At 41.6% G+C, this 26,833-nt stretch overlaps 1 protein-coding gene, 1 long non-coding RNA gene and 2 other non-coding genes across 5 annotated transcripts; 2 read left to right on the forward strand and 2 right to left on the reverse strand.

Moving 5' to 3' along the window:
- Nucleotides 1–1,097: 1,097 nt before the first annotated feature.
- TRNAV-AAC (transfer RNA valine (anticodon AAC)) lies at nt 1,098–1,170 on the reverse strand. The gene has a single exon. It is a non-coding gene; the product is annotated as a tRNA-Val (tRNA).
- Nucleotides 1,171–2,614: 1,444 nt separating this feature from the next.
- On the reverse strand, nt 2,615–2,687 carry TRNAV-AAC (transfer RNA valine (anticodon AAC)). Its single transcript has one exon. It is a non-coding gene; the product is annotated as a tRNA-Val (tRNA).
- A 7,622-nt stretch (nt 2,688–10,309) lies between these two features.
- Nucleotides 10,310–14,904, forward strand: LOC149674741 (uncharacterized). 2 transcript variants are annotated; one of them, XM_089838648.1, is made up of 3 exons: nt 10,310–10,777; nt 10,846–10,922; nt 14,768–14,904. In XM_089838648.1, exons 1-2 carry the CDS (start codon nt 10,310–10,312, stop codon nt 10,858–10,860), a joined length of 483 nt encoding a protein of 160 aa, XP_089694774.1. In that variant the 3' UTR covers nt 10,861–10,922; nt 14,768–14,904. The 2 variants fall into 2 exon arrangements, with proteins under 2 accessions (XP_089694774.1, XP_089694773.1); XM_089838647.1 differs by having other exon boundaries at nt 10,310–10,922; nt 14,768–14,777.
- Nucleotides 14,905–23,754: 8,850 nt separating this feature from the next.
- LOC149674742 (uncharacterized) lies at nt 23,755–26,436 on the forward strand. Its single transcript, XR_016366677.1, has 2 exons — nt 23,755–23,893; nt 23,934–26,436. It is a non-coding gene; the product is annotated as an uncharacterized LOC149674742 (long non-coding RNA).
- The last annotated feature ends 397 nt before the right edge of the window (nt 26,437–26,833 follow it).

The raw sequence follows: 26,833 nt of genomic DNA on the forward strand, positions 1-26,833 counted from the left end.
TATCAGGGCTCGAACCTGACACCTTTCGCGTGTTAGGCGGACGTGATAACCACTACACCATAGATACGTGTTAATTTAAGTTTTCGAAGAGATCTAGCTTATTACTATGTCTAATCACGATGGTCATAACATGCATCTATCAGGGCTCGAACCTGACACCTTCCGCGTGTTGGGCGGACGTGATAACCACTACACCATAGATACTTGGCTATTGTGAGTTTTCGAAGAGATCTACCTTATTATTATGTCTAGTCACGATGGTTAAAACATGTATCTATCAGGGCTCGAACCTGACACCTTCCGCGTGTTGGGCGGACGTGATAACCACTACACCATAGATACTTGGTTATTGTGAGTTTTCGAAGAGATCTACCCTATTACTATGTCTAATCACGATGGTCAAAACATGTCCCTTCCAGCGCTCAAACCTGGGACCTTCCGCGTGTTAGGCAGACGTGATAACCACTACACCATAGATACTTGGCTATTGTGAGTTTTCGAAGAGATCTACCTTATTATTATGTCTAATCACGATGGTTAAAACAAGTATCTATCAGGGCTCGAACCTGACACCTTCCGCGTGTTAGGCGGACGTGATAACCACTACACCATAGATACTTGGCTATTGTGAGTTTTCGAAGAGATCTACCTTATTATTATGTCTAATCTCGATGGTCAAAACATTTCCCTTCCAGCGCTCAAACCTGGGACCTTCCGCGTGTTAGGCAGACGTGATAACCACTACACCATAGATACGTGTTAATATAAGGTTTTCGAAGAGATCCAGTTTATTTCTATGTCTAGTCACGATGGTCCAAACATGTATCTACCAGGGCTCGAACCTGCGACCTTCCGCGAGTTAGGCGGACGTGATAACCACTACACCATATATACTTGGCTATTGGGAGTTTTCGAAGAGATCTACCTTATTATTATGTCTAATCACGATGGTCAAAACATATCTCTACCAGCGCTCAAACCTGGGACCTTCCGCGTGTTAGGCAGACGTGATAACCACTACACCATAGATACGTGTTAATATAAGGTTTTCGAAGAGATCCAGCTTATTACTATGTCTAATCACGATGGTCCAAACATGTATCTACCAGGGCTCAAACCTGGGACCTTCAGCGTGTTAGGCAGACGTGATAACCACTACACCATAGATACGTGTTAATATAAAGTTTTCTAAGAGATCCAGCTTATAACCATGTCTAATCACAATGGTCAAAACATGCATCTATCAGGGCTCGAACCTGGGACCTTCCGCGTGTTAGGCGGACGTGATAACCACTACACCATAGATACTTGGTTATTGTGAGTTTTCGAAGAGATCTACCCTATTATTATGTCTAATCACGATGGTCAAAACATGTCCCTTCCAGCGCTCAAACCTGGGACCTTCCGCGTGTTAGGCAGACGTGATAACCACAACACCATAGATACTTGGCTATTGTGAGTTTTCGAAGAGATCTACCTTATTATTATGTCTAATCACGATGGTTAAAACAAGTATCTATCAGGGCTCGAACCTGACACCTTCCGCGTGTTGGGCGGACGTGATAACCACTACACCATAGATACTTGGCTATTGAGAGTTTTCGAAGAGATCTACCTTATTATTATGTCTAATCACGATGGTTAAAACATGCATCTATCAGGGCTCGAACCTGACACCTTCCGCGTGTTGGGCGGACGTGATAACCACTACACCATAGATACTTGGCTATTGTGAGTTTTCGAAGAGATCTACCTTATTATTATGTCTAATCACGATGGTCAAAACATATCTCTACCAGCGCTCAAACCTGGGACCTTCAGCGTGTTAGGCAGACGTGATAACCACTACACCATAGATACGTGTTAATATAAAGTTTTCTAAGAGATCCAGCTTATAACCATGTCTAATCACAATGGTCAAAACATGCATCTATCAGGGCTCGAACCTGGGACCTTCCGCGTGTTAGTCGGACGTGATAAACACTACACCATAGATACGTATTAATTTAAGTTTTCGAAGAGATCTAGCTTATTACTATGTCTAATCACGATGGTCATAACATGCATCTATCAGGGCTCGAACCTGACACCTTCCGCGTGTTGGGCGGACGTGATAACCACTACACCATAGATACTTGGCTATTGTGAGTTTTCGAAGAGATCTACCTTATTATTATGTCTAATCACGATGGTTAAAACATGTATCTATCAGGGCTCAAACCTGGGACCTTCCGCGTGTTAGGCGGACGTGATAACCACTACACCATAGATACTTGGCTATTGTGAGTTTTCGAAGAGATCTACCTTATTATTATGTCTAATCACGATGGTTAAAACAAGTATCTATCAGGGCTCGAACCTGACACCTTCCGCGTGTTAGGCGGACGTGATAACCACTACACCATAGATACTTGGCTATTGTGAGTTTTCGAAGAGATCTACCTTATTATTATGTCTAATCTCGATGGTCAAAACATGTCCCTTCCAGCGCTCAAACCTGGGACCTTCCGCGTGTTAGGCAGACGTGATAACCACTACACCATAGATACGTGTTAATATAAGGTTTTCGAAGAGATCCAGCTTATTACTATGTCTAATCACGATGGTCCAAACATGTATCTACCAGGGCTCAAACCTGGGACCTTCAGCGTGTTAGGCAGACGTGATAACCACTACACCATAGATACGTGTTAATATAAAGTTTTCTAAGAGATCCAGCTTATAACCATGTCTAATCACAATGGTCAAAACATGCATCTATCAGGGCTCGAACCTGGGACCTTCCGCGTGTTAGGCGGACGTGATAACCACTACACCATAGATACTTGGTTATTGTGAGTTTTCGAAGAGATCTACCCTATTATTATGTCTAATCACGATGGTCAAAACATGTCCCTTCCAGCGCTCAAACCTGGGACCTTCCGCGTGTTAGGCAGACGTGATAACCACAACACCATAGATACTTGGCTATTGTGAGTTTTCGAAGAGATCTACCTTATTATTATGTCTAATCACGATGGTTAAAACAAGTATCTATCAGGGCTCGAACCTGACACCTTCCGCGTGTTGGGCGGACGTGATAACCACTACACCATAGATACTTGGCTATTGAGAGTTTTCGAAGAGATCTACCTTATTATTATGTCTAATCACGATGGTTAAAACATGCATCTATCAGGGCTCGAACCTGACACCTTCCGCGTGTTGGGCGGACGTGATAACCACTACACCATAGATACTTGGCTATTGTGAGTTTTCGAAGAGATCTACCTTATTATTATGTCTAATCACGATGGTTAAAACATGTATCTATCAGGGTTCAAACCTGGGACCTTCCGCGTGTTAGGCAGACGTGATAACCACTACACCATAGATACTTGGCTATTGTGAGTTTTCGAAGAGATCTACCTTATTATTATGTCTAATCACGATGGTTAAAACAAGTATCTATCAGGGCTCGAACCTGACACCTTCCGCGTGTTAGGCGGACGTGATAACCACTACACCATAGATACTTGGCTATTGTGAGTTTTCGAAGAGATCTACCTTATTATTATGTCTAATCTCGATGGTCAAAACATGTCCCTTCCAGCGCTCAAACCTGGGACCTTCCGCGTGTTAGGCAGACGTGATAACCACTACACCATAGATACGTGTTAATATAAGGTTTTCGAAGAGATCCAGCTTATTACTATGTCTAATCACGATGGTCCAAACATGTATCTACCAGGGCTCGAACCTGGGACCTTCCGCGAGTTAGGCGGACGTGATAACCACTACACCATATATACTTGGCTATTGGGAGTTTTCGAAGAGATCTACCTTATTATTATGTCTAATCACGATGGTCAAAACATATCCCTACCAGCGCTCAAACCTGGGACCTTCAGCGTGTTAGGCAGACGTGATAACCACTACACCATAGATACGTGTTAATATAAAGTTTTCTAAGAGATCCAGCTTATAACCATGTCTAATCACAATGGTCAAAACATGCATCTATCAGGGCTCGAACCTGGGACCTTCCGCGTGTTAGGCGGACGTGATAACCACTACACCATAGATACTTGGTTATTGTGAGTTTTCGAAGAGATCTACCCTATTATTATGTCTAATCACGATGGTCAAAACATGTCCCTTCCAGCGCTCAAACCTGGGACCTTCCGCGTGTTAGGCAGACGTGATAACCACAACACCATAGATACTTGGCTATTGTGAGTTTTCGAAGAGATCTACCTTATTATTATGTCTAATCACGATGGTTAAAACAAGTATCTATCAGGGCTCGAACCTGACACCTTCCGCGTGTTAGGCGGACGTGATAACCACTACACCATAGATACTTGGCTATTGTGAGTTTTCGAAGAGATCTACCTTACTATTATGTCTAATCTCGATGGTCAAAACATGTCCCTTCCAGCGCTCAAACCTGGGACCTTCCGCGTGTTAGGCAGACGTGATAACCACTACACCATAGATACGTGTTAATATAAGGTTTTCGAAGAGATCCAGTTTATTTCTATGTCTAGTCACGATGGTCCAAACATGTATCTACCAGGGCTCGAACCTGGGACCTTCCGCGAGTTAGGCGGACGTGATAACCACTACACCATATATACTTGGCTATTGGGAGTTTTCGAAGAGATCTACCTTATTATTATGTCTAATCACGATGGTCAAAACATATCTCTACCAGCGCTCAAACCTGGGACCTTCAGCGTGTTAGGCAGACGTGATAACCACTACACCATAGATACGTGTTAATCTAAAGTTTTCTAAGAGATCCAGCTTATAACCATGTCTAATCACAATGGTCAAAACATGCATCTATCAGGGCTCGAACCTGGGACCTTCCGCGTGTTAGTCGGACGTGATAAACACTACACCATAGATACGTGTTAATTTAAGATTTCGAAGAGATCTAGCTTATTACTATGTCTAATCACGATGGTCATAACATGCATCTATCAGGGCTCGAACCTGACACCTTCCGCGTGTTGGGCGGACGTGATAACCACTACACCATAGATACTTGGCTATTGTGAGTTTTCGAAGAGATCTACCTTATTATTATGTCTAATCACGATGGTTAAAACATGTATCTATCAGGGCTCAAACCTGGGACCTTCCGCGTGTTAGGCAGACGTGATAACCACTACACCATAGATACTTGGCTATTGTGAGTTTTCGAAGAGATCTACCTTATTATTATGTCTAATCACGATGGTTAAAACAAGTATCTATCAGGGCTCGAACCTGACACCTTCCGCGTGTTAGGCGGACGTGATAACCACTACACCATAGATACTTGGCTATTGTGAGTTTTCGAAGAGATCTACCTTATTATTATGTCTATTCTCGATGGTCAAAACATATCCCTACCAGCGCTCAAACCTGGGACCTTCAGCGTGTTAGGCAGACGTGATAACCACTACACCATAGATACGTGTTAATATAAAGTTTTCTAAGAGATCCAGCTTATAACCATGTCTAATCACAATGGTCAAAACATGCATCTATCAGGGCTCGAACCTGGGACCTTCCGCGTGTTAGGCGGACGTGATAAACACTACACCATAGATACGTGTTAATTTAAGTTTTCGAAGAGATCTAGCTTATTACTATGTCTAATCACGATGGTCATAACATGCATCTATCAGGGCTCGAACCTGACACCTTCCGCGTGTTGGGCGGACGTGATAACCACTACACCATAGATACTTGGCTATTGAGAGTTTTCGAAGAGATCTACCTTATTATTATGTCTAATCACGATGGTTAAAACATGCATCTAGCAGGGCTCGAACCTGACACCTTCCGCGTGTTGGGCGGACGTGATAACCACTACACCATAGATACTTGGCTATTGTGAGTTTTCGAAGAGATCTACCTTATTATTATGTCTAATCACGATGGTTAAAACATGTATCTATCAGGGCTCAAACCTGGGACCTTCCGCGTGTTAGGCAGACGTGATAACCACTACACCATAGATACTTGGCTATTGTGAGTTTTCGAAGAGATCTACCTTATTATTATGTCTAATCACGATGGTTAAAACAAGTATCTATCAGGGCTCGAACCTGACACCTTCCGCGTGTTAGGCGGACGTGATAACCACTACACCATAGATACTTGGCTATTGTGAGTTTTCGAAGAGATCTACCTTATTATTATGTCTAATCTCGATGGTCAAAACATGTCCCTTCCAGCGCTCAAACCTGGGACCTTCCGCGTGTTAGGCAGACGTGATAACCACTACACCATAGATACGTGTTAATATAAGGTTTTCGAAGAGATCCAGCTTATTACTATGTCTAATCACGATGGTCCAAACATGTATCTACCAAGGCTCGAACCTGGGACCTTCCGCGAGTTAGGCGGACGTGATAACCACTACACCATATATACTTGGCTATTGGGAGTTTTCGAAGAGATCTACCTTATTATTATGTCTAATCACGATGGTCAAAACATATCCCTACCAGCGCTCAAACCTGGGACCTTCAGCGTGTTAGGCAGACGTGATAACCACTACACCATAGATACGTGTTAATATAAAGTTTTCTAAGAGATCCAGCTTATAACCATGTCTAATCACAATGGTCAAAACATGCATCTATCAGGGCTCGAACCTGGGACCTTCCGCGTGTTAGGCGGACGTGATAACCACTACACCATAGATACTTGGTTATTGTGAGTTTTCGAAGAGATCTACCCTATTATTATGTCTAATCACGATGGTCAAAACATGTCCCTTCCAGCGCTCAAACCTGGGACCTTCCGCGTGTTAGGCAGACGTGATAACCACAACACCATAGATACTTGGCTATTGTGAGTTTTCGAAGAGATCTACCTTATTATTATGTCTAATCACGATGGTTAAAACAAGTATCTATCAGGGCTCGAACCTGACACCTTCCGCGTGTTAGGCGGACGTGATAACCACTACACCATAGATACTTGGCTATTGTGAGTTTTCGAAGAGATCTACCTTATTATTATGTCTAATCTCGATGGTCAAAACATGTCCCTTCCAGCGCTCAAACCTGGGACCTTCCGCGTGTTAGGCAGACGTGATAACCACTACACCATAGATACGTGTTAATATAAGGTTTTCGAAGAGATCCAGTTTATTTCTATGTCTAGTCACGATGGTCCAAACATGTATCTACCAGGGCTCGAACCTGGGACCTTCCGCGAGTTAGGCGGACGTGATAACCACTACACCATATATACTTGGCTATTGGGAGTTTTCGAAGAGATCTACCTTATTATTATGTCTAATCACGATGGTCAAAACATATCTCTACCAGCGCTCAAACCTGGGACCTTCAGCGTGTTAGGCAGACGTGATAACCACTACACCATAGATACGTGTTAATATAAAGTTTTCTAAGAGATCCAGCTTATAACCATGTCTAATCACAATGGTCAAAACATGCATCTATCAGGGCTCGAACCTGGGACCTTCCGCGTGTTAGTCGGACGTGATAAACACTACACCATAGATACGTGTTAATTTAAGTTTTCGAAGAGATCTAGCTTATTACTATGTCTAATCACGATGGTCATAACATGCATCTATCAGGGCTCGAACCTGACACCTTCCGCGTGTTGGGCGGACGTGATAACCACTACACCATAGATACTTGGCTATTGTGAGTTTTCGAAGAGATCTACCTTATTATTATGTCTAATCACGATGGTTAAAACATGTATCTATCAGGGCTCAAACCTGGGACCTTCCGCGTGTTAGGCAGACGTGATAACCACTACACCATAGATACTTGGCTATTGTGAGTTTTCGAAGAGATCTACCTTATTATTATGTCTAATCACGATGGTTAAAACAAGTATCTATCAGGGCTCGAACCTGACACCTTCCGCGTGTTAGGCGGACGTGATAACCACTACACCATAGATACTTGGCTATTGTGAGTTTTCGAAGAGATCTACCTTATTATTATGTCTATTCTCGATGGTCAAAACATGTCCCTTCCAGCGCTCAAACCTGGGACCTTCCGCGTATTAGGCAGACGTGATAACCACTACACCATAGATACGTGTTAATATAAGGTTTTCGAAGAGATCCAGCTTATTACTATGTCTAATCACGAGTAGTAGGGACTATACAAATAGCCACGGATCCAAGATGGCCGCCACCTCAAGATGGCCGCCCTCTCCCCATCCACCAGACTCAAACCAAAACTTTTCAGACAAGTCTGGACTAGCCCGAGCTGTTAGTTTCAACCCCCATGACATCATCTTCTTAACTTAAACCAAAACTAAACCTATAGTCAACCTTGACGTCATTCCCTGGCTTGCTAACATTGGGTGTTGCCCTTTAACCACTCCAGCTTTCTGTAAGCCTAAAGTTAATAAAAACACAGATTTTAAGACATCAAATATTTACTTTTTATAAGATGTACAGATATGGGTGATAAATAAATACAGAATATATATTACAAAATAATCAACAACCAACAAGGATAAACAAACATGTTTTAAAGAGTTCATTTTTCACGTTAACCCTGTATCGTTATTTGACTCGGAAGTGCAATCGGCGGAGGGACGTTTGGGTTTATTTTCTAATTGTTTTCTGCTTCGCCGTTCAATTTCGTAAAGAGTTAACAAAACGTTGACTATTAACCCGTAAACAAAAAAGAAAATGAGGCACAACATATTGCGAGGGCTATGATAGCAAATGATATTTAAATAGCTAGTACGTGCTATATGTAACATACTAGAGAGTTAAGCGGCAGTTTTAATTGGATCCTATTTGTCACATTAGGCGGAGCGTAAGTAAAGAGCTAATATCATTGGATAGGCTAATTAAGGTGGAGTTAGAAAATAAGCCTATAATTATAAGTCTGACAAGAATAACAAATATAGAAATAAAGATTTTTTAATAACAAACAATATAATATATACAATAACAAATATTTATATGAAAAACCCACCACCATTTAAAAAGATTAAACACCGGTCGACCCAAACCCCCCACTGCCGCGTGACGTCGGGGTCAAAGTCTAGAAACAACATAAAAATGTGTTACGTGCTGAAACCTAAATTAAAAAAACTTGAAAATATTTACCGCCGTTTCCACCGGTCTTAGCAATATAACCGGGGTCACTATCAATTGGGCAAGCCTATTGCCCCGCCGAATATTGTAGGCGGTGTCCCCGACGTTGGCTATGACGACTTTTATGGGTCCCCGATAGTCGGCGTCTATTATTGTTAAGAATTATTATACTTTTAAGCATTATAAAATAACTAATAAACATACCTATCGTCCCCTCGGCGACAAACAGCCCTTGGGCCGTTAAGCTGCTACGGCCAACAAGGCGGCCGTAGCTGTTCTCGGGCAGCATCACGCCTAACCCAGTCGACACGATTTTGATACCGTGAGGGTCGATTACGGTATCCACTGGACAATATAAGTCCAGTCCGGCCGACTGGGGGGTGGCGCGACGGGGAGTAAGCGCTGCCGGATGGATTTTAATCACGGGCAGGCAGGGCAAACGAGGAGCAGTAGAGAAAGACATCTTAAAGTTTTTGGGACTGGTGTTTCAGAAACAGAAGTTAAACAACTGATAACTTTCATTTTGAAACCTGGGGCTTATATACAAAATTAGCGAGGTCAAATCTAATAGTGTCTAGGCAATACTTTCAAGATTCTTAAAATTCAATAAATAGCCAAAAAGTTAATTAGATATATAGGCATAAAATTACAAAATCTCTCCGAGGTCTAAGTTTTTTTTCGTATGCAAAAAAGTTGTCTAGGTGTGTTTTAAATAATTCAAACGAGATCGTGTTATATAAAAAAAAAACCCTTTAGCGAAGGTTAAAAAGAAGTTACTTTGATAAATGCCTAAGGGGACAAATATTATTCGTATGCAAAAACTTGTTTAGGCGTGTTTCGAATAATTTGAATAATTCTCACGAGATCGCTTTATATAAGAAAAACAATTTATTAGTGAAGGTTAAAACTAATTACTTTGGGAGGGACGGAAATTGTTTTTTAACATGATTTAAATTTAAATAAATGTATATTAATATTAAACTAGAGAGGTTATTTTTTATATAGATAGATATCCTAATGTCTTCTATAATCTTTAGTACCAACTCCACAGTAAAAAAATGTTTTTTAGGTCAAATTAAAAATAGCGTATCAGACATAATTATATTTTTTAAATTCTTAATAAAAAAAACCATGTCTAAGCCTGTATTCTAAAAAAAAATGGCCCTGAGATTTTGGGTATAAAAGCTTGAGCATTGGTATTGGATTCTCACAATCGATCCAGCCATGAACAAGTACCAAGAGTCTCAATCTATGTTTGAATCTCCACCGTCTTCTCCTAATAATCGACAAGGATCCAGCAACGGTCAACGAACGCTGAGTCAATTTGTAAAACCCGACCCCGTTGAGATCCTCCTCGATTCTGACGACGAGGAGTTTGTCCAGGACGTGTTGCAGAAACACGTTGTCGGCGTCAACGGGGTTGAGGGGTCCTATCGCTTGAGAAGCGACGGGCAATATTTCGAAACTAAAATCCCCCCGCGAAAGGGGGATTTCTACATAGATATCAGTATATATAAATTTAAAGATATAAAAGACGCCCAGGCGGACAAACTGTGGGAGTGTAGACATAAACGGCTAAAAAGAGTCGTTGACGCTAAAAACAAAGACGCCATCAAACTTCTAAACGCTTTCCATCGCTTGGTGGACGACGTGAAGAACGACGCAGAAGCCGCTCAGCAGCCGCCAAGCAAAGTAAGTATCTTATTAACAATAAATTTACAAACCAAAAATTTTGTTCCAATTTTTATTATTTCTGATAGAGATTCAAAAAATGAGTTCGAGCAGCGGCAGCAGCGGGAGTGACTCGGAGGGTAGTGGCGGAGAGGAACACGCACAGGTAAACCGGTACTACACAATTGAGCGGCAGATTGACAAAACGAGTCGCAAGTGGCATTGTAAACAAATCGATTTGCGTATAGCTTTTAAAAATTTGAATGACATTCCAACGCGAGATTTTTTTCGAATTTTTCGAAAAATTCTCGACGAAGTTATACGTAAATTAGTAACCGAGAATCCCGGGTATAATCGGGTTCGATTTGTTTTAAGCTCCCCCGGATTGACGACTCCTGTTAATATTAAATTTATAAAAATTGACAAATTCACCAGTAAGCGAATCATGCGAACCATCTATAGAGTAACGCAATCTAGTCGGGACTTTGTCTTTAATGGGGAAGATTTTCAGTTTGACATTATTTTTTTAAACCTCGACGCGAATATAGGAGTTTATTATAAGTCCATAAAAAATAGAACTTTGGTTAATTTGGATTATTTCGTTAAACAAAATAACCAATTTATTTTTATGGAGAATAATGATAACCTTTGTTTTGCTCGGAGTTTAGTTTTGGGTAAAGAGCTGGCCGATCGCAATTTTTATCGACAAAAAAAGCAAGGTCAGCCCTTTAACCAGAACAATTTCAAAAAACTGAAACGCGATAGCACCCTTGTGGGTAATATTGCAAAAATCTTGCACAGGAAAGCCGGAGTCCCCGAAGGTTTTGTTACTCTAGAAGATATTCAAAAATTTCAAAATTATTTAGCTCCCCATTATAGAATCGTGATAATTGATGCTGCGAATAATTTTACCATATTTTTCAAAGGACCCCAAGCTCCTAAATTTATCTATTTATTAAAAATTGGCGACCATATCCACCCCGCGAAAACTTGGCACGGCATGATGGGGGGTTGTATCTCTTGCGATTTATGCTTAAAATCTTTTTACAAATACGAATTGTTAAAAGAGCATAAATGCCCCGAGGATACAAAACCCTATATATGTTTTCGGTGTCAAGGAGAAGCTTTTCATTTAACCAGCGATGACGATATTCTAAAACGTTGCGACGAATGCCACCGCTACTTCTTTTCTGGCCCCTGCTACGAAACTCATTTATTTAATGGCACCTGCGCGAGCCAAAAACGATGTTTAGAGTGTGGGCGACTGATGGGTGACGATCACGACTGCAATCCCGAATGCTCTCAGTGTAAAATAGTCCATCCGCCAGGTGAACATTTTGTTATGCCTTTGGAAACCAAAATGAAAGCCTCGCGGTTTATTTATTACGACATTGAGACTATTCTTAGAAATAATATCCACGTCCCCATTTTACTAGTTTGCGACGTAGAGACTGAAGCTGGCTTTGAAACTAAAATTTTTTACGGCGCTAATTGCGTCGAGCAATTTTTAAATTATTTATTTAGCGTCGAGCAGGTAGTTTTGACTGGACAGAAACGTAAAACGTACCAACCGCGCTTTACTAACACTCAAGTCGTAGCTCATTACGCGAAAGCTTTTGATAACTTCTTAATTCTTAACGCTTTAGTCCATAGACACGTCACCCCTGCCGTTATTTTTGACGGCAGTAAAATTTTAATGATTCATCTTGAGGGACCGCAAATTAGATTCCTCGATAGCTTTAATTACATTAGTCAACCTCTGCGTAATTTCACCAGCATGTTTAGCCTCGGCGATGTGGCGAAAGGATTCTTTCCATTTGATTTTCATACCGAAGAAAATCTTAATTACATTGGCGTCATCCCTGAAGCTTCGTACTTTAACGTAGCTCAAATGAAAGCCAATGATTATCGAGATTTTCAAACTTGGTACGCGTCAATGGAAGGATCTATTTACAACATCAAAGAGGAGCTTATTAAATATTGCATTCAAGACGTCAAAGTCCTGAGACAAGGCGTCGAAGCTTTTAGAAAAATTTACGTAGATCTAACCAAATTAGACCCTTTCTGCTTAAAAAATATTACTTTGGCGGGTGCTCTAACCACTATTTATCTTAACAATTACTATAAACCTTACAGCATGGGTATTGTTCCTTCTAACGGCTATAACGCAAAATTTAATCACAGTCAAATTAGCTTAAAATATCTCGCTTGGGTGGAGAAAACTGAAAATATAAAATTGCGCACTGCTTTAAGCTACGGGGGCGAGTACCGCGTGGGTCGCTATTTAGTCGACGGCTATAGCGAAACTCCTCCCAAAATCTACGATTTCCACGGTTGCTACTTTCACGGTTGTCCATGCCAAAAACTTAATGCCTACAATACCCAACTCAAAGCCAGCAACAGATTTCTGTACGAGCGGACCCTAGATAGAGAGCTGTTTATTAAAGAGAAGATGGTCGGGTATGAATATACCTCGATCTTTGAGTGTCAATTTGCTAAGCTTTTAAAAGAAAACGCCGAAGCAAAGGCTTTCTGCAAAAGTTTAACTTTTCGACCTCAAATATCAGCCCGTAGCGCTCTCTATGGGGGACGGACGGAAAATTTTGTTCTTAACTGCCACGTGCAAGGTGAGGAGAAAATTTTCTACAAGGATATTATTTCTTTGTACCCGAAAGTTTGTCGCGATTGTCCGTACCCTAGCGGCCACCCCATAATCTATAGCAGAGATTTTGACAAATCGCCAGGGTGGTATTTTGGCGTTATGAGTTGTCGTCTGCTTCCCCCTCAAGATCTCCACATCCCCTTAATTCCCTTCCGCAGCGGTGGTAAATTAGCCTACGCCCTCTGTCGCACGTGTCTAGAATTGCGAGCGGAAATCTGCGATCACACTGTCAACGAAAGGGCTTTCGAATCAGTCTGGCCAACGGTTGAAGTCTATGCCGCTATGGAGCATGGATATAAACTCCTCGATATATTCGAGGTGTACCATTATCCAAAAACGGAATATTTCTTTGCCCAGTACATGACTGATTTTATCGCCCTAAAAGTGAAGAATTCCGGATTTCCCGCTCACGCGCAAACGCCTCTGCAAAAAGAGGCGTATATCGCTGATATAAACAAGAATGAAAAGCTTTCTCTGACCGTGGCGGATATTCAATCAAATCCTTCACTGCGTAATATCGCTAAAATTAATTTAAATTCTCTTTGGGGTCGCATGGCTCTGAATACGGGAAAGATTCGCAGCATCTTTATCAACAATTATTACGAATTGATACGATACGCGAGCGATTACACTCTGGAATTAGTCGACTTACGGCCAGTTACGGAGTCGATCGCTCTTTTATCGTACAAAGCCAAAAGCGATTACGTTTCGGACTACAAACTGGGGTCGGCCATTGTGGGGAGCTTTGTTTCTTGCTACGGGCGACTCGAATTGAACAAGATGCTGCTTCAATTAGACCGCGCAGCCTTGTATTGTGACACCGACTCGATAATCTACCGCCATCTACCGGGAAAGTTTGACATTCCAACTGGCAATCATATTGGTTGCTGGGCGGATGAACTCGGCGGTGATTATATAACTTCCTTTTGTAGTACCGGTGCCAAAAGTTACTCGTTTCGCACTAGCAAAGGAAAAGAAGTCAAGAAAATTAAAGGGTTGACGTTAAATCGAGAAAATCTTGAAAAACTTGACTTTGAAACCTTTGAAAGTGTAGCGATGAATCCGGAAAAGGAAGTTACAGTCAATGTCCCTTTTAATTTTAAACGGGATAAATACAAGCTGCAGCTAGAGGCCGTTAAAATTACCAAAAGATTTCGCCAAACCTCGAATAAGAGATTGTTGAACGCCGATTTGACAACCAGTCGACCCTACGGTTTCAAAGAGGCAACACCCGCTTCAACATCTCTCTCGCATGAATTACGAGGCTAGGCGAAGACATACTTTTGAGGGCTTGTGGGAATCTTGCGTTCCTATCGAAGCCCTGGCCAAAGACGGTTTCTATCTTGCAGATGTAGAAACACAGACGACGCGCTGCGCCTTTTGCGGCATCGCCTTGTACCAGTGGCGTTGCACGGACCATCCATCGAGGGAACATCGGAAACACAGCCCATCGTGTCCGATGGTTTCCAAAAAACCGTGCAACAACAAACCACTGCGTCAGGGGTTTCCCGAATTCCCGACCAGCGAGGGCGAGGATGTTTGCGAGCCTCTAATCCAAACATGCCCAGCCATCAACAAAGAGCGGTCGGGAAACGAAAAAGTGCGCGTGCGCATAAATCCGTCGTGTTTTCTTCTGTAGTGCGTGTGTACCAACTACCCTCCGAGTCTCGCGTCAACTTTAACCTCCTCAACGTTCAACGCTTCCGCCAGCGTTGTCTGGAATTAGAAGAGAAACTTTTTAAAAAAACAATTACTTCATAGGGGATTTTTTTTTTTGGGTAAAAGGGTTTCGTTTATATTGTTTAAATATTTTTTAATTTGTGTTTATTAAGGGTCTTTGGGTTTTGGGTTAATTGTATTTTTGATTATATATATATATAAACTGTCAATTAAAATAAAAATGTTTATTAATCAAGATGAATCCAACCGAGTCAGTCTCGCATTCTTTAAAGTTCCAAACACCCGCCCAGTTTCTAATCGTGGGGCCAACGCAAGCGGGGAAAAGTTTTCTTTTAAGTAACTTATTGCAAAATCATCAGCTTATGTTTGACCCGCCGCATAAAAAGGTTATTTATTGCTACGCCGCCTGGCAGCCAAACTACGAAAAATTGAAACAATTGATTCCGGGAATTCAATTTATTCAAGGCTTGCCAACGGCGGATCCGGATTTTTGGGAGACTCATCGCGACTCCTACTTGATACTAGACGACTTAGCTAGCCAATTATTTAAACAAGCTCATATTGCCGATTTAGTGTGCGTGACGTCGCATCATTTAGGGTATACGGTTATTATTATTACTCAACAACTGTTTCCCAAGGGTAGCCAATCGCGGATAATTTCTCAAAACTCTTCCTATTTTATAATAATGAAAAATCCTCGAGATGTCGCCTCTATTAGATATTTGGCGCAACAAATAAGTCCAGATAACCCGAAGCGTATTACGGAGGCGTACAGACTAGCCACTAGAGAACCCTATAGCTATTTGTTAATTGATTTAAAACAAGAAACTCCGGAAAATTTACGATTAAGGTCGCGAGTTCTACCTCACGAATCACCTATGTATGTCTATGTCGATTAAATTTAATTGTCATTTGAATAATGGCCCCACGCGTTAAACGTCGATCAGCAAAACGCTCCCGGCTCGTCGTAGCGCGTCCCTCGACCAAGTTTGCCAAATTTGTCCCTTATTTACAGAGTTTGCGTCAAACTAGCTGTAAACAACGGCGAACCCTCTTAAACAATAGTAGCGCGCCTCAATTAAAGAGCATTCAGACAATTTGTAAGAATTTAAAGGGCGGAGGTATTTATTTGAGTAAAGACCGTAAGAAAAAGCTAGCAAAGTACAAGAAAATTATTAGACAACTCGGATCAAGTACCTTGTCGCAGAAAAGCAAAAAAAAGCTGTTGTTGCAGCAATCAGGTGGTTTTCTTACGACGTTGCTTGCCGCAATCTTGCCTTCGATTGTCCAAGCCATAGCTGCTAAACTATGAAACAAATGGTTCTTGTGCCCGCTAGCGCAGTAACTTCAACAGCTGCCCAAGAGCACTCTGCTTTGGACCGAGAGATTGAGGATATTTTAAAATCGCCATTGAATGCCTACGATAAATTATATAAATATTTAGACGCTTTTAAGAAATATTTAAGTATCGAGAAACAAATTCCTTTACCTAAATTTGAGGTCGTATCACAGGCAATGTCTAATGTCCCCACGCCGCCATTACCGGTCACCCCTAAAATGCCCCCGCGAAAAAAACAATTGTCATGGCCGAGCTATGCCACGTCATCACCGACAACAAGCGCTTCGGGCAGTTCTTTTACTACGCCTAAACGAGCCGAGCCTCGGCAAAAGGTTTTAAAAAGCGAAACGGCTGCGGGGACACCAACACCAGAAGATTTTTACCAACAATTTGGGCCGACCTATGTTGGAGATATGGTGAAACGGCAAGCCGAAGTTCTGGCAAATCATTTGCAAAACACATTTTTCACGCCAAAAAGAGAGCTAGAAGAAGGAGCTGTCGGTTATGTAAATCGTGACGAAGATTTACAAGAGGAAATTGCCGATGAACAAGAGAATTTAGCGGAGGAAAACGGGGACAATTTAACGGACTTGGAAAACCTGTTTGAGACGGCCTCCGCTAAACAGAAGAACAAGAAAAAAAAGAAAAAACCTCGGAAGAAGAAAGACGAACTCCAAAACTTAGGACCGCTGGTTCCATCTAACGAGAGGAGAAAGAGGCATAATAAATGGCGCGATATTGATTAATAAAAAAAAATGTAATATTTAGACAAATAAAAAATTGTTTTATTGCGAACAATATCTGTGTACATGTTTTTTTAAATGTAAAGATAAATATAATAAAGCGACATAGTCGTTAAGTTTAAGATTCTGGTCATAGATGGCGTCTAATATCGTCTTTCTAGCTACGCCCTTACAGCGGAGTGCTAGGTACAGACAACAATGGACGCCACACAGTTGAAAGAATGGATGTTGAATTTGTTGTTTATTGTAAACAACTCGTTTCCCGTATCGTTTTAAATTAACTTTATAGTATCGCGGCGACTTTCCGTAAGTGCAAAACATTTCCACCGTGTCATTGTTAGAAAAGCACGCTATCCAATGTTCTCCAGCCTCTCCAGCTGCTTCATTATTGAATATAAAGCAAAATTTGGACCTTTTTGGCCGTTCTGGGAGTCTGTTTACTGGGAAGCATCCTAAATAGTAGGGTCGCGTTCTTTTGTCGCAAGTTAAGAGAGCGTTTATTTGCGAAGTGTTCATAATTTAGTCTCGGGTAACGAGACTTTTTGTAGTTCGGCGCTGTAGAAAACACCCAGAATTTGCTCCCCCTTTAAATCCGCTACGCGATAGACGGGTGGTGACCTGGGTATGACGTCAACAACGCGAAATATTTCGTCAGTAAACGTGCCTCCCGAGCTGGTTTTTCTAAATACTCTACTAGCTATAGAGAGACGCACGTAGTCGCCAACTTTAAGCCTCGGTGCGTATCGAGTAATGCCGTTTGATTTCCCGTACAGTTTATTCCAAATGATTGATTCGTTATCTATATTAACATGAACCGGTGCAATTCCAGTAGTTGAATGAACCCGTTCATTATAAGCTTTAGTAATTAAAGGTAAATATTTAACGTAATTTTTATTCCCCGTGGCCGTAATAACCCGGGCAATTTGTTCCTTAATTGTTCTAATAAAGCGTTCCGCTAAACTAGCCTTATGCTGACTCCTGGCAAAATGTATTTGCACATTGTTTCGTTTCAAGAAGGAGGCAAAGTTGCGCGAACTAAATTCCCCACCGTAGTCCGTGTATATTTTTAAAGGGATCCTCTCTCGAAATATTTTTTTAAAAGCTTCGATAACCTCGCCAGATGTTTTGTTTCTAAGAGGTACTGTCCATCCGTAGCGGCTTAAGACGTCAATGACGCACAAAACATAGCGAACATTTTTATTAAAACGTTTTAATTTCGGCAGATCCAACAAATCAGCTTGAAAAACGTCATCGATAGTCGAGGCGTACACTTGGTTAGTTTTGAATCGGAAACGTCGAAATCGATGTTTCGTGTAGGCAGGTTGTTTCTCGAGAAAGGCGATTAATTTTGCTTTTGGCACGTCCGGTAAGGCCTTTTGTAATCTGGCTAGCGACCCATAAGCGGCCGGATTTGCCACGTCGTAATAAATTTTTCTAATTTTAGCATCCATGTCTTGACAAGTATAAATAACGACTAAATGGTTTCCCAATAAACAACTTTATTTAATACACGCAAAGGTATTTTATAAAAACAATATCAGTTAAACAAATACGCTATATCAATACATTTATCTTAATAGCCATAAATCAAGGCATTCTTTAAATCGGCAAAACTGTTGACAAAATAAGCGTAAATATCCTCTTGGTCCTCGATCCATCCGTGTTCGGTCTCAAATTGATGCAAAATTTTCTCACGATCCAGTTGAGGCAGCGCTTCGTGCAAATTACGCTCGACTCGATCGCTGAAATTTGTGTCAAATTCCGAGCAGCTTTGAGAGTGGCATATTTGTTTTCGACACTCGACGTTGGCGCAAGTGGAAGTGACGTCAAACAAAGTGGTAGTGAGCTCGTTTAAAATTAATTCGCGCATGCGACAGACAGCTATCCCTTTAGCCTTGAGATCCTCGTCAATCAACGGCTTTAAGTCGATCAATGTCTGCCATCCTGTTTTGTTCAGGCTGAATCCTTCGCTGGTGCTAAAGTTGAGGAAATAACGACTGCCGCTGCCTCGTTCATAGTATCGAAGATCGATTAGACGTTCATCTTTCGAGTTGACGAAGCATTCCAGCTTGATGCGCTCTTTGACGGGCAACCAAATATGATAGCGAGGTATTTTTCCGTCAAAAAAGGACGTGAGTTCATTTTGAAACCGAAACAAAGCGTACCAGGCGTTAGGTTTTAATATAGTTTTTGTACGCGTATCCGATCTTTGAATTAATATTTTAGGTTCAATTGATTCAATGACGCAAATGTCGAGCTTTGGCGTAACGGTGTGTACTTGGTGCATCTTGGCTCGCGACTGATATTGTATTTATAAAGTGTTAGTCTTTTATACGTTGGGGTGATTATAAATAATTTCTCTGTTTTTAGATATTATTAATTGGTTGTTTGGAAATTCGGCCATGACAATGCACGTGACGTTTTCGGCTAGCGGAGAGCTAAATCTTAACGATAATCGCAAGTTACCAGTCTGGGGCATGGAATTTAGACCTAACGAAGCGAGATGTTCTCTACTCAAATCAAAAACAACGACAAAAAAGCCCTTCTTATATAAATCGTAAGAAATTATATTTCCTCGGTCAAGACCTAATATCTCGAGACCCTCGAATAAAGAATTGTAACATCTAACGTACTGGTCGTCGGCAAAATTAGGCGTAAAGGGGATATCGGGATAATTTTGCGAATTTAAAGAGAATTGCATGAAATCGAGTTTGAAGTGTTGGAGATCCAGGGGGTTAGAAGTTGCTTCCCCTACAAATTTTTTATTAGTAACGAAAGCCACGACAGTTCGCGAGGGTAATTGCCCCGTAAACAAGCTGTCCCTAATAAAATCTTGCGTTCCGGTGGTTATTAAGAAATTTTTCATAACAATAGAGTTTACTTCGTAGCGAGCGTTTATTCCCGAGTTTAACATCTGGGCGTGAGCTAGTTGCAGTTCGGGATTAACCTCAATTTCGCGCGTAAACAAGGTGCATTCCGTTAAATCAATCTTATACTTTTTGCCCTGCTCATTGTGAATAATAGCGAAATCCGCGGAGCTTCGATGAAGTCTAATTCGCACCTCGATATTATCTAGTAAGAATTTGGGCGTTTTGAACATATCCAAAAATAATTCGCCAATTACATCGCACGTCTTTGATTGGGCCACGCGTTTAGCGCGACGACCAATACCATTATCTTCTTTGTTGATATCGGCGTCCGCTAAAGCCGTCGCCGGATCAATAATGGTATCCAAATAATATAACATAGAAGTTAACCAGGAATTGGCCGCCGTTTGTCCATAATTTAAAAGTATTTTAAAATAGGCAATGTATGGGTACATATTATTTGGTTGCTGGACAGCGACGCCATTAAGAAATAATTCTACTTGACAAAATAGCGAGGCAATTATTAAATTTGTCACCGAGACTTTCTTTTCCGCATCTGGAACGACCGTGCCGTCCTCGTGCAAAACGCGAAATTTTAATCTCAAAAGAGTTTTAGTCAAATCATGATAATTGTTAGAGGGAGGAATGATAAATTCTACATATTTAGCATTAGTTAGGGGAGCAATGGGATAATGAGCAGTCGTTTTAGTCCCCACAATATTATTATTCACCACTGGCTTTTCAAATACTTCAAAGTCGGAAAGAACACTTTCGTAGGTCGACATGATTAGTCTAGAAAATCGCGTTTAGTGCGTTGCTTAACACGTTTGCTCCGGCTTGTTTTAGCAGTCCTCTTTCGTTTTCGGCCCGTCCCGCTTTGAGTGTTGACGAACCGGTCCACGCCTTTATGTAGTAGGGAATTTATAGATTGTTTGACATTTCTTTTAATCGATTCTCGAGGTGATATTCCGGGGTTTTGGGCATCGCTAATTACTCTACTCGTTAACCCAACAGCTTCGGACGCTAAAGTACTAATGGCCGGCCTAATAAAGGGCGTAATTTTGCGCAATAAAGAATTAAAGATACCGCCCACACTGAAGCGACCTCCGGATTGGAAAACGTTTGCGTGTAAAGCCGGAAGGGAGGATCCTCTTTGGAAATACAGAGTGTATCTATTAGGTACCATTGCTTCTGGGCTATTGACGTCGACGCCTAAAAAACAGTTTAATATATACTTTGCCCAAATTAAACGGAATATTTTCCCCGTAATCGGATTTCAATTCAATTTCAATTTCTTGTATATCGCTGGTTGAAATTGGATAAAAGTCGATATTATTAAATATTTCCTGGTTCTCCTCGTCTAGCAGCGAAAAAGCCGGCATTTTTATGAAACGTAGCAGAGGGGCTTGACCACCACCTACTACCTGTTGCCGAATAATATTGGTATAGACAAACATGGCATCGACGCCTCTCATGATATCCGCGGGGTAATCCGAAGTCTCGTTATTAAGATACCGATCTAATTGATTGGCACTAAAGCCTAGCAGTCTCCCCAGCCCCCTCCCGGGTGTTGTTTTGGGAAACAAAATTGAGACCGTATCGTTCAGTTTTGAAACCGTCACGGTTCCGTCTACATTCTGCGTAAATTTTAGACTTTTTCTATGCATCGGCGACATGGCTTCGCTCATAGCACTTAAAACATCGCTAATATGATAATAAACCCCGGGAGGTATCTCGCACGCGAAATTATCAACTCGTCTGGCTTGAGACCCGGGTAAATACGGTTGGTCAGCATAGTCGGGATCTTCTGGAAATCTATCCACATCGTATTCGCTAGTCCAAAAATTATTATTATCCGTCAATGTCATTGATCTTAATCGGGGATTTACCAAAGCTACTCCCGAGTGACTGTGTTTAAAAAATTCCCCCTCTTCGGGAATGTTAAATAACTTGGCCATTGGTCCAGCTACCGACACGCGAACACCTGGCTCTATTTCGAGACGAACATAGTATCTATTTTCCGTTTCCGTTTTGAGAATGTACATTTTAAAATACTGGCGAGGCATATATTCTTGAACACCCAATAACTGATTTATAATTTTTAAATGTAAAGAGAAGGGAATTACGGCCCCGGTCGCCGTCAAATCGCAGGTATATTCGCCCGCGGGTATTTTAATTTTTGTAAAATTAGTCCTAGTAAATACATACATTAGCGAGTCATGAACGCGATAATTGATAAATGTGTCATTAGTTGTTTTGAAATGCGTAAAATTACGCTCTAAAGGTTTAGTGGATAAAAACGTCCCACCAACGTATTCAGCTTCTAAATTTAATATATCACGCAATTCTTTTGGCAAGAGCATTTCAATTTTTGCCGGACAATGGACTCTAAAATAATGCTCCGCTCCTTGCTTAATAACGCTAAATTCAGCATTGTGCAATCTTAAAGGGTCAAAATTGCGCGCCGTTATTTGGAGGTTTTCGGCAATATCTTCGTAAATCTTATAATCATCTGTCGATCTAAACTCGCCTGACACTTTAAAAAAGAAATAAAGCCAGGGTTCTTCCCAAGGGGTATAGCGCTTTATGGTTCTATTAACTCGATATTCTAGATACGCATTGTTTTCGTTTATGGTATATTCTTGTACCGTCATCCTCAAAGGACCAGATTGATTGCGTCCTGTGTAGTATTTATTTGGGTCAAGATCGAGCAATTTAGCTAGTTGGGGAGAAAATTTAATTTCCACCCATTCCGGTGTTTTAAAATTATACATGATAGCATCACCCCGATTATCTATAATGTGATATGTTACTTCAATTTTTTTAAATACTAATTTTTCTAAAGTACGCGTTACAGCTCGATAAAGCCCTTCGGCGTTTTTCTCTGGCGTTTTACTGGCTCTAAAAGTTTGCGGTAAGAACAATATCTTATAGTTATCATAATCTTCGGGGTTAATTTGCTTAGGCTTTTCAGAAATAGTTGGCTCGGGTTTTTTCTTTGGCGGATCAACCGGCTGCGGAAACAAGGGTTTTTCATCAATCGCTGGTGGGGAGGGGGTCGGTAATACGGGTAGCTCTGGAGATGAGGGGGGTGTGGGCGAAGGTGTGGGTGTTAATGGTTCAAAGGGGGCGAGGGGTCTTGAGCGTGGGGGCGGTGGTGGAGTGGAGGGTTTTGGGGGTGGTGGCGGAGAAGAGGCTTTCAGGGCTGGTGGTGCTGGTGCCGGTGGAGGAGAGGGAGGTTTCGGGGGTGGTGGCGGAGAAGAGGTTTTCGGGGGCGGTGGTAGGGTTTGTTTCGGGGCTGGTGGTGCTGGTGCCGGTGGAGGAGAGGGAGGTTTCGGGGGTGGTGGCGGAGAAGAGGTTTTCGGGGGCGGTGGTAGGGTTTGTTTCGGGGCTGGTGGTGCTGGTGCCGGTGGAGGAGAGGGAGGTTTTGGGGGTGGTGGCGGAGAAGAGGTTTTCGGGGGCGGTGGTAGGGTTTGTTTCGGGGCTGGTGGTGCTGGTGCCGGTGGAGGAGAGGGAGGTTTCGGGGGTGGTGGCGGAGAAGAGGTTTTCGGGGGCGGTGGTAGGGTTTGTTTCGGGGCTGGTGGTGCTGGTGCCGGTGGAGGAGAGGGAGGTTTTGGGGGTGGTGGCGGAGAAGAGGTTTTCGGGGGCGGTGGTAGGGTTTGTTTCGGGGCTGGTGGTGCTGGTGCCGGTGGAGGAGAGGGAGGTTTTGGGGGTGGTGGCGGAGAAGAGGTTTTCGGGGGCGGTGGTAGGGTTTGTTTCGGGGCTGGTGGTGCTGGTGCCGGTGGAGGAGAGGGAGGTTTCGGGGGTGGTGGAGGAGAGGAGCGTCTCGGGGGTGGTGGAGGAGGGGTTATTTTGGGTGGTGGTGAAGGTTTTCGTTTTGGAGGAGGTTATTTTGGGTGGTGGTGAAGGTTTTCGTTTTGGAAGAGGGGTTATTTTGGGTGGCTGTGGTTGTACAGGTACTACGGGCTTAGCTGCAGTAATAGGAATTGGAAGAAAGGGAGTAGTTCGCGGTAAAATAGGCATAGATGGGGCTACAGGCTTATATTCCGGTTGAGGTTTTTTTCTTATCGACGGAACTTCGTGGCTTGTTTTACGTTTAATGGCGGCTTTGGGAATGTACTTGTAATCAAATTTTTTTTAAAACTATCTCCAACATTATCAATTTCGATTTCCACGTAATTATTAGTGTAATTTAAACTTATATTTTTAGCATGCTTTGATACAGGATATTTTGATATATATGGAACATCCTCGTAATTATTCTCTTTAAATTCATATAGCGTGGCCAAGGGGGAATCAGCTGGTATTTTGAACCGTATGTTTTCCTCTCCTAAAACTTGCAGGTAAACGGGAAAGTTTGTATCTAACTGTTTTCCCAGGGCCCCGTCTTTATATTTATTCACTAATTTAAAAGATAATTTGCCTTTTAAATACGGATGACTGTTTACATCATCATTTAACAGCTCGACAAAATTTTGGGGTAGTTCGTACTCTTTGGTCTTGGTATAACGATTGACAGGTATCTCTATTTTTTGATATTCAACAGGCTCTCTAACAGCTGCATAGTTGCCATGGTTTGGGTCACTTACAACCTGAATTTCAAACTTGTTAAACTCTTCGCTTATATTCACCCAATGATTTGGAAATATGATTTCTGCCAACCCAACTTCATAATCGCTACTCAAGTTAAGAGGTTGATGCAAATAATTTTTAAAACTTGATTGGGTATTGTTTGGGTATATATCTAAACACGTATTAGACGCTAAAGTTAAAAAAAAGTCGTCATTCATGACTAACGCCTGTTTATCAACTAACCCCAACTTCTTAAACAAACCTTATTTTATACATAAATTTCATAAAAAGATCGGCCATAGCTCGGTAGACTGGCCGGGATTTGAACTCGCCACCTTTTTAGGTATTACATTAGTAGACCCTGCCTATAACCACTGAGCTATGGACGATCTTAAAATACACGCCGTTTATCTTCATCAAAAAAACTTTAAAAAATTCTTAAACTTTTAAAGTCGTTACCCTTGAAAAAATCTACGTAGCTAGGTAATTGACCTTACCCGATTCCGATAAAAAAGACAACGCCCTGGTTAGATTGAGCCGGTTTCAACCTGTTTTCAAGCGGTTATTATATAAGACGTTGGGCTTTAATAGTACGTTTCAGGGTGTGGTCGACAGGGTGTGGTCCTTAAAAAATAAATTTTTTTATCTAGAGAACTTGTTTAATATTAAATCTGCTCTCGGTCATTTAGTATATAAGCTCTGTGTTTCGCGGAGAAAGTTATCAGTTGCTCAGCTATGCTCTTAAAAGTCCAACTAAAGATGTCTTGCTTTAACTCGTGCCGCTTTTGTTGGGTGAGAAAAGACCAAACTCAATTTTCCAACGGAAAAGGGACCAACTTTAATTTCTTCCAACTGTCTTTTTCGGGCATTGCCTGAAAAGAGACCAACTTTAATTCATGGGCTAGATTTATGCAACTTTCGTATAAATCCTTCAAAGATACATATATTCTAGCCCATGAATCACCCTTCATTGCAGTGTCATTTGCATCCATACAACTGACTACCGCGATGAAGGGGAAGTCCTGGCCCAAACAACTGGTTGGCTCCTTTTTCATCCCGAACCAGTTTGGGCCAGGACTTAATTTGGCGCCTTTTCCATCCCGGTTATAGATCGGGATGGAAAAGAAATTTCAATTATGGTCTCTTAAACGTTGTGTAAAATTTGTGTGAAGTCGCTTCAAGCCCCGCAGTGGCTCGGATGTAACTTCCTTCGGGAGGTAAAGGGTCAACGAAGAATTTTATCGGCCCGTACAACCCGACAAGCCGTGCCAGCGCATAAGGTTCTGCGTACCCTGCACCAAATGGAGCACGTTCTCTTCAGTGAGGCCTTGACGTCGATGTCCTTCTCAAACTTAACAGCTGTTCGCTCGATCAACGTGGATACGATTCACAGCCGAAATGCCCAAGATCTTCCTGAATCAATGGAGGCATGTACCACCAGAGTGCCTGAACAAAGCTAGTGGCCGACGCCCCGCTAGAGTGAATGCCACGTTGATGTCGTGAAATTGTTAATAAAACGCGGCGCTAATTACGATTTAAAGAGCGGCTTTCAGTTAAGATTTCGACTAAAATATCAAGTTTTGAAAATCAAAATGTCACTTTGAGCAAGATGCTTTTTAAGCCAAAGATAAAAACAACTACCTTCAAAATTTCGATTTAAAGACATTAGCGGTAAAAGTAGCGGTAAATATTTCTGGTTTTAATTTAATTTTTGTTTATATTTATATTCTTGTTATTCTCTATTTATATTCTTGTTATTCTCTATTTTATTGTATATATTATTTGGTATTTGTTATTAAAAAATCTTTATTTATATGTTTATCTTTGTTTCTCAGACATACTTTAAAGGTTTTATGGCGGGAAATTCAAACAAGAATCTTACAAAATAACTAGACTGGTTTATTAAAAGAACTACAGCTTGTTTTGGGGGAAAAATGGGTAAAACCCCTCTAAAGAGTCATAGCATGCTGGAAGGTAGGGTTGATCAGCTAGGAATTTAGCTTAATCTTTGTTTGCAAGTTTGGTGGATGAGGAGAGGGCGGCCATCTTGGGGTGGCGGCCATCTTGGATCCGTGGCTATTTGTATAGTCCCTACTACTATCACGATGGTCCAAACATGTATCTACCAGGGCTCGAACCTGGGACCTTCCGCGAGTTAGGCGGACGTGATAACCACTACACCATATATACTTGGCTATTGGGAGTTTTCGAAGA

The sequence above is a fragment of the Phalangium opilio genome, unplaced genomic scaffold, assembly GCF_054372755.1.
Source record: "Phalangium opilio isolate 3A_F unplaced genomic scaffold, DU_Popi_V2 ptg000046l_1, whole genome shotgun sequence".
Taxonomy (NCBI): Eukaryota; Metazoa; Arthropoda; class Arachnida; order Opiliones; family Phalangiidae; genus Phalangium; species Phalangium opilio.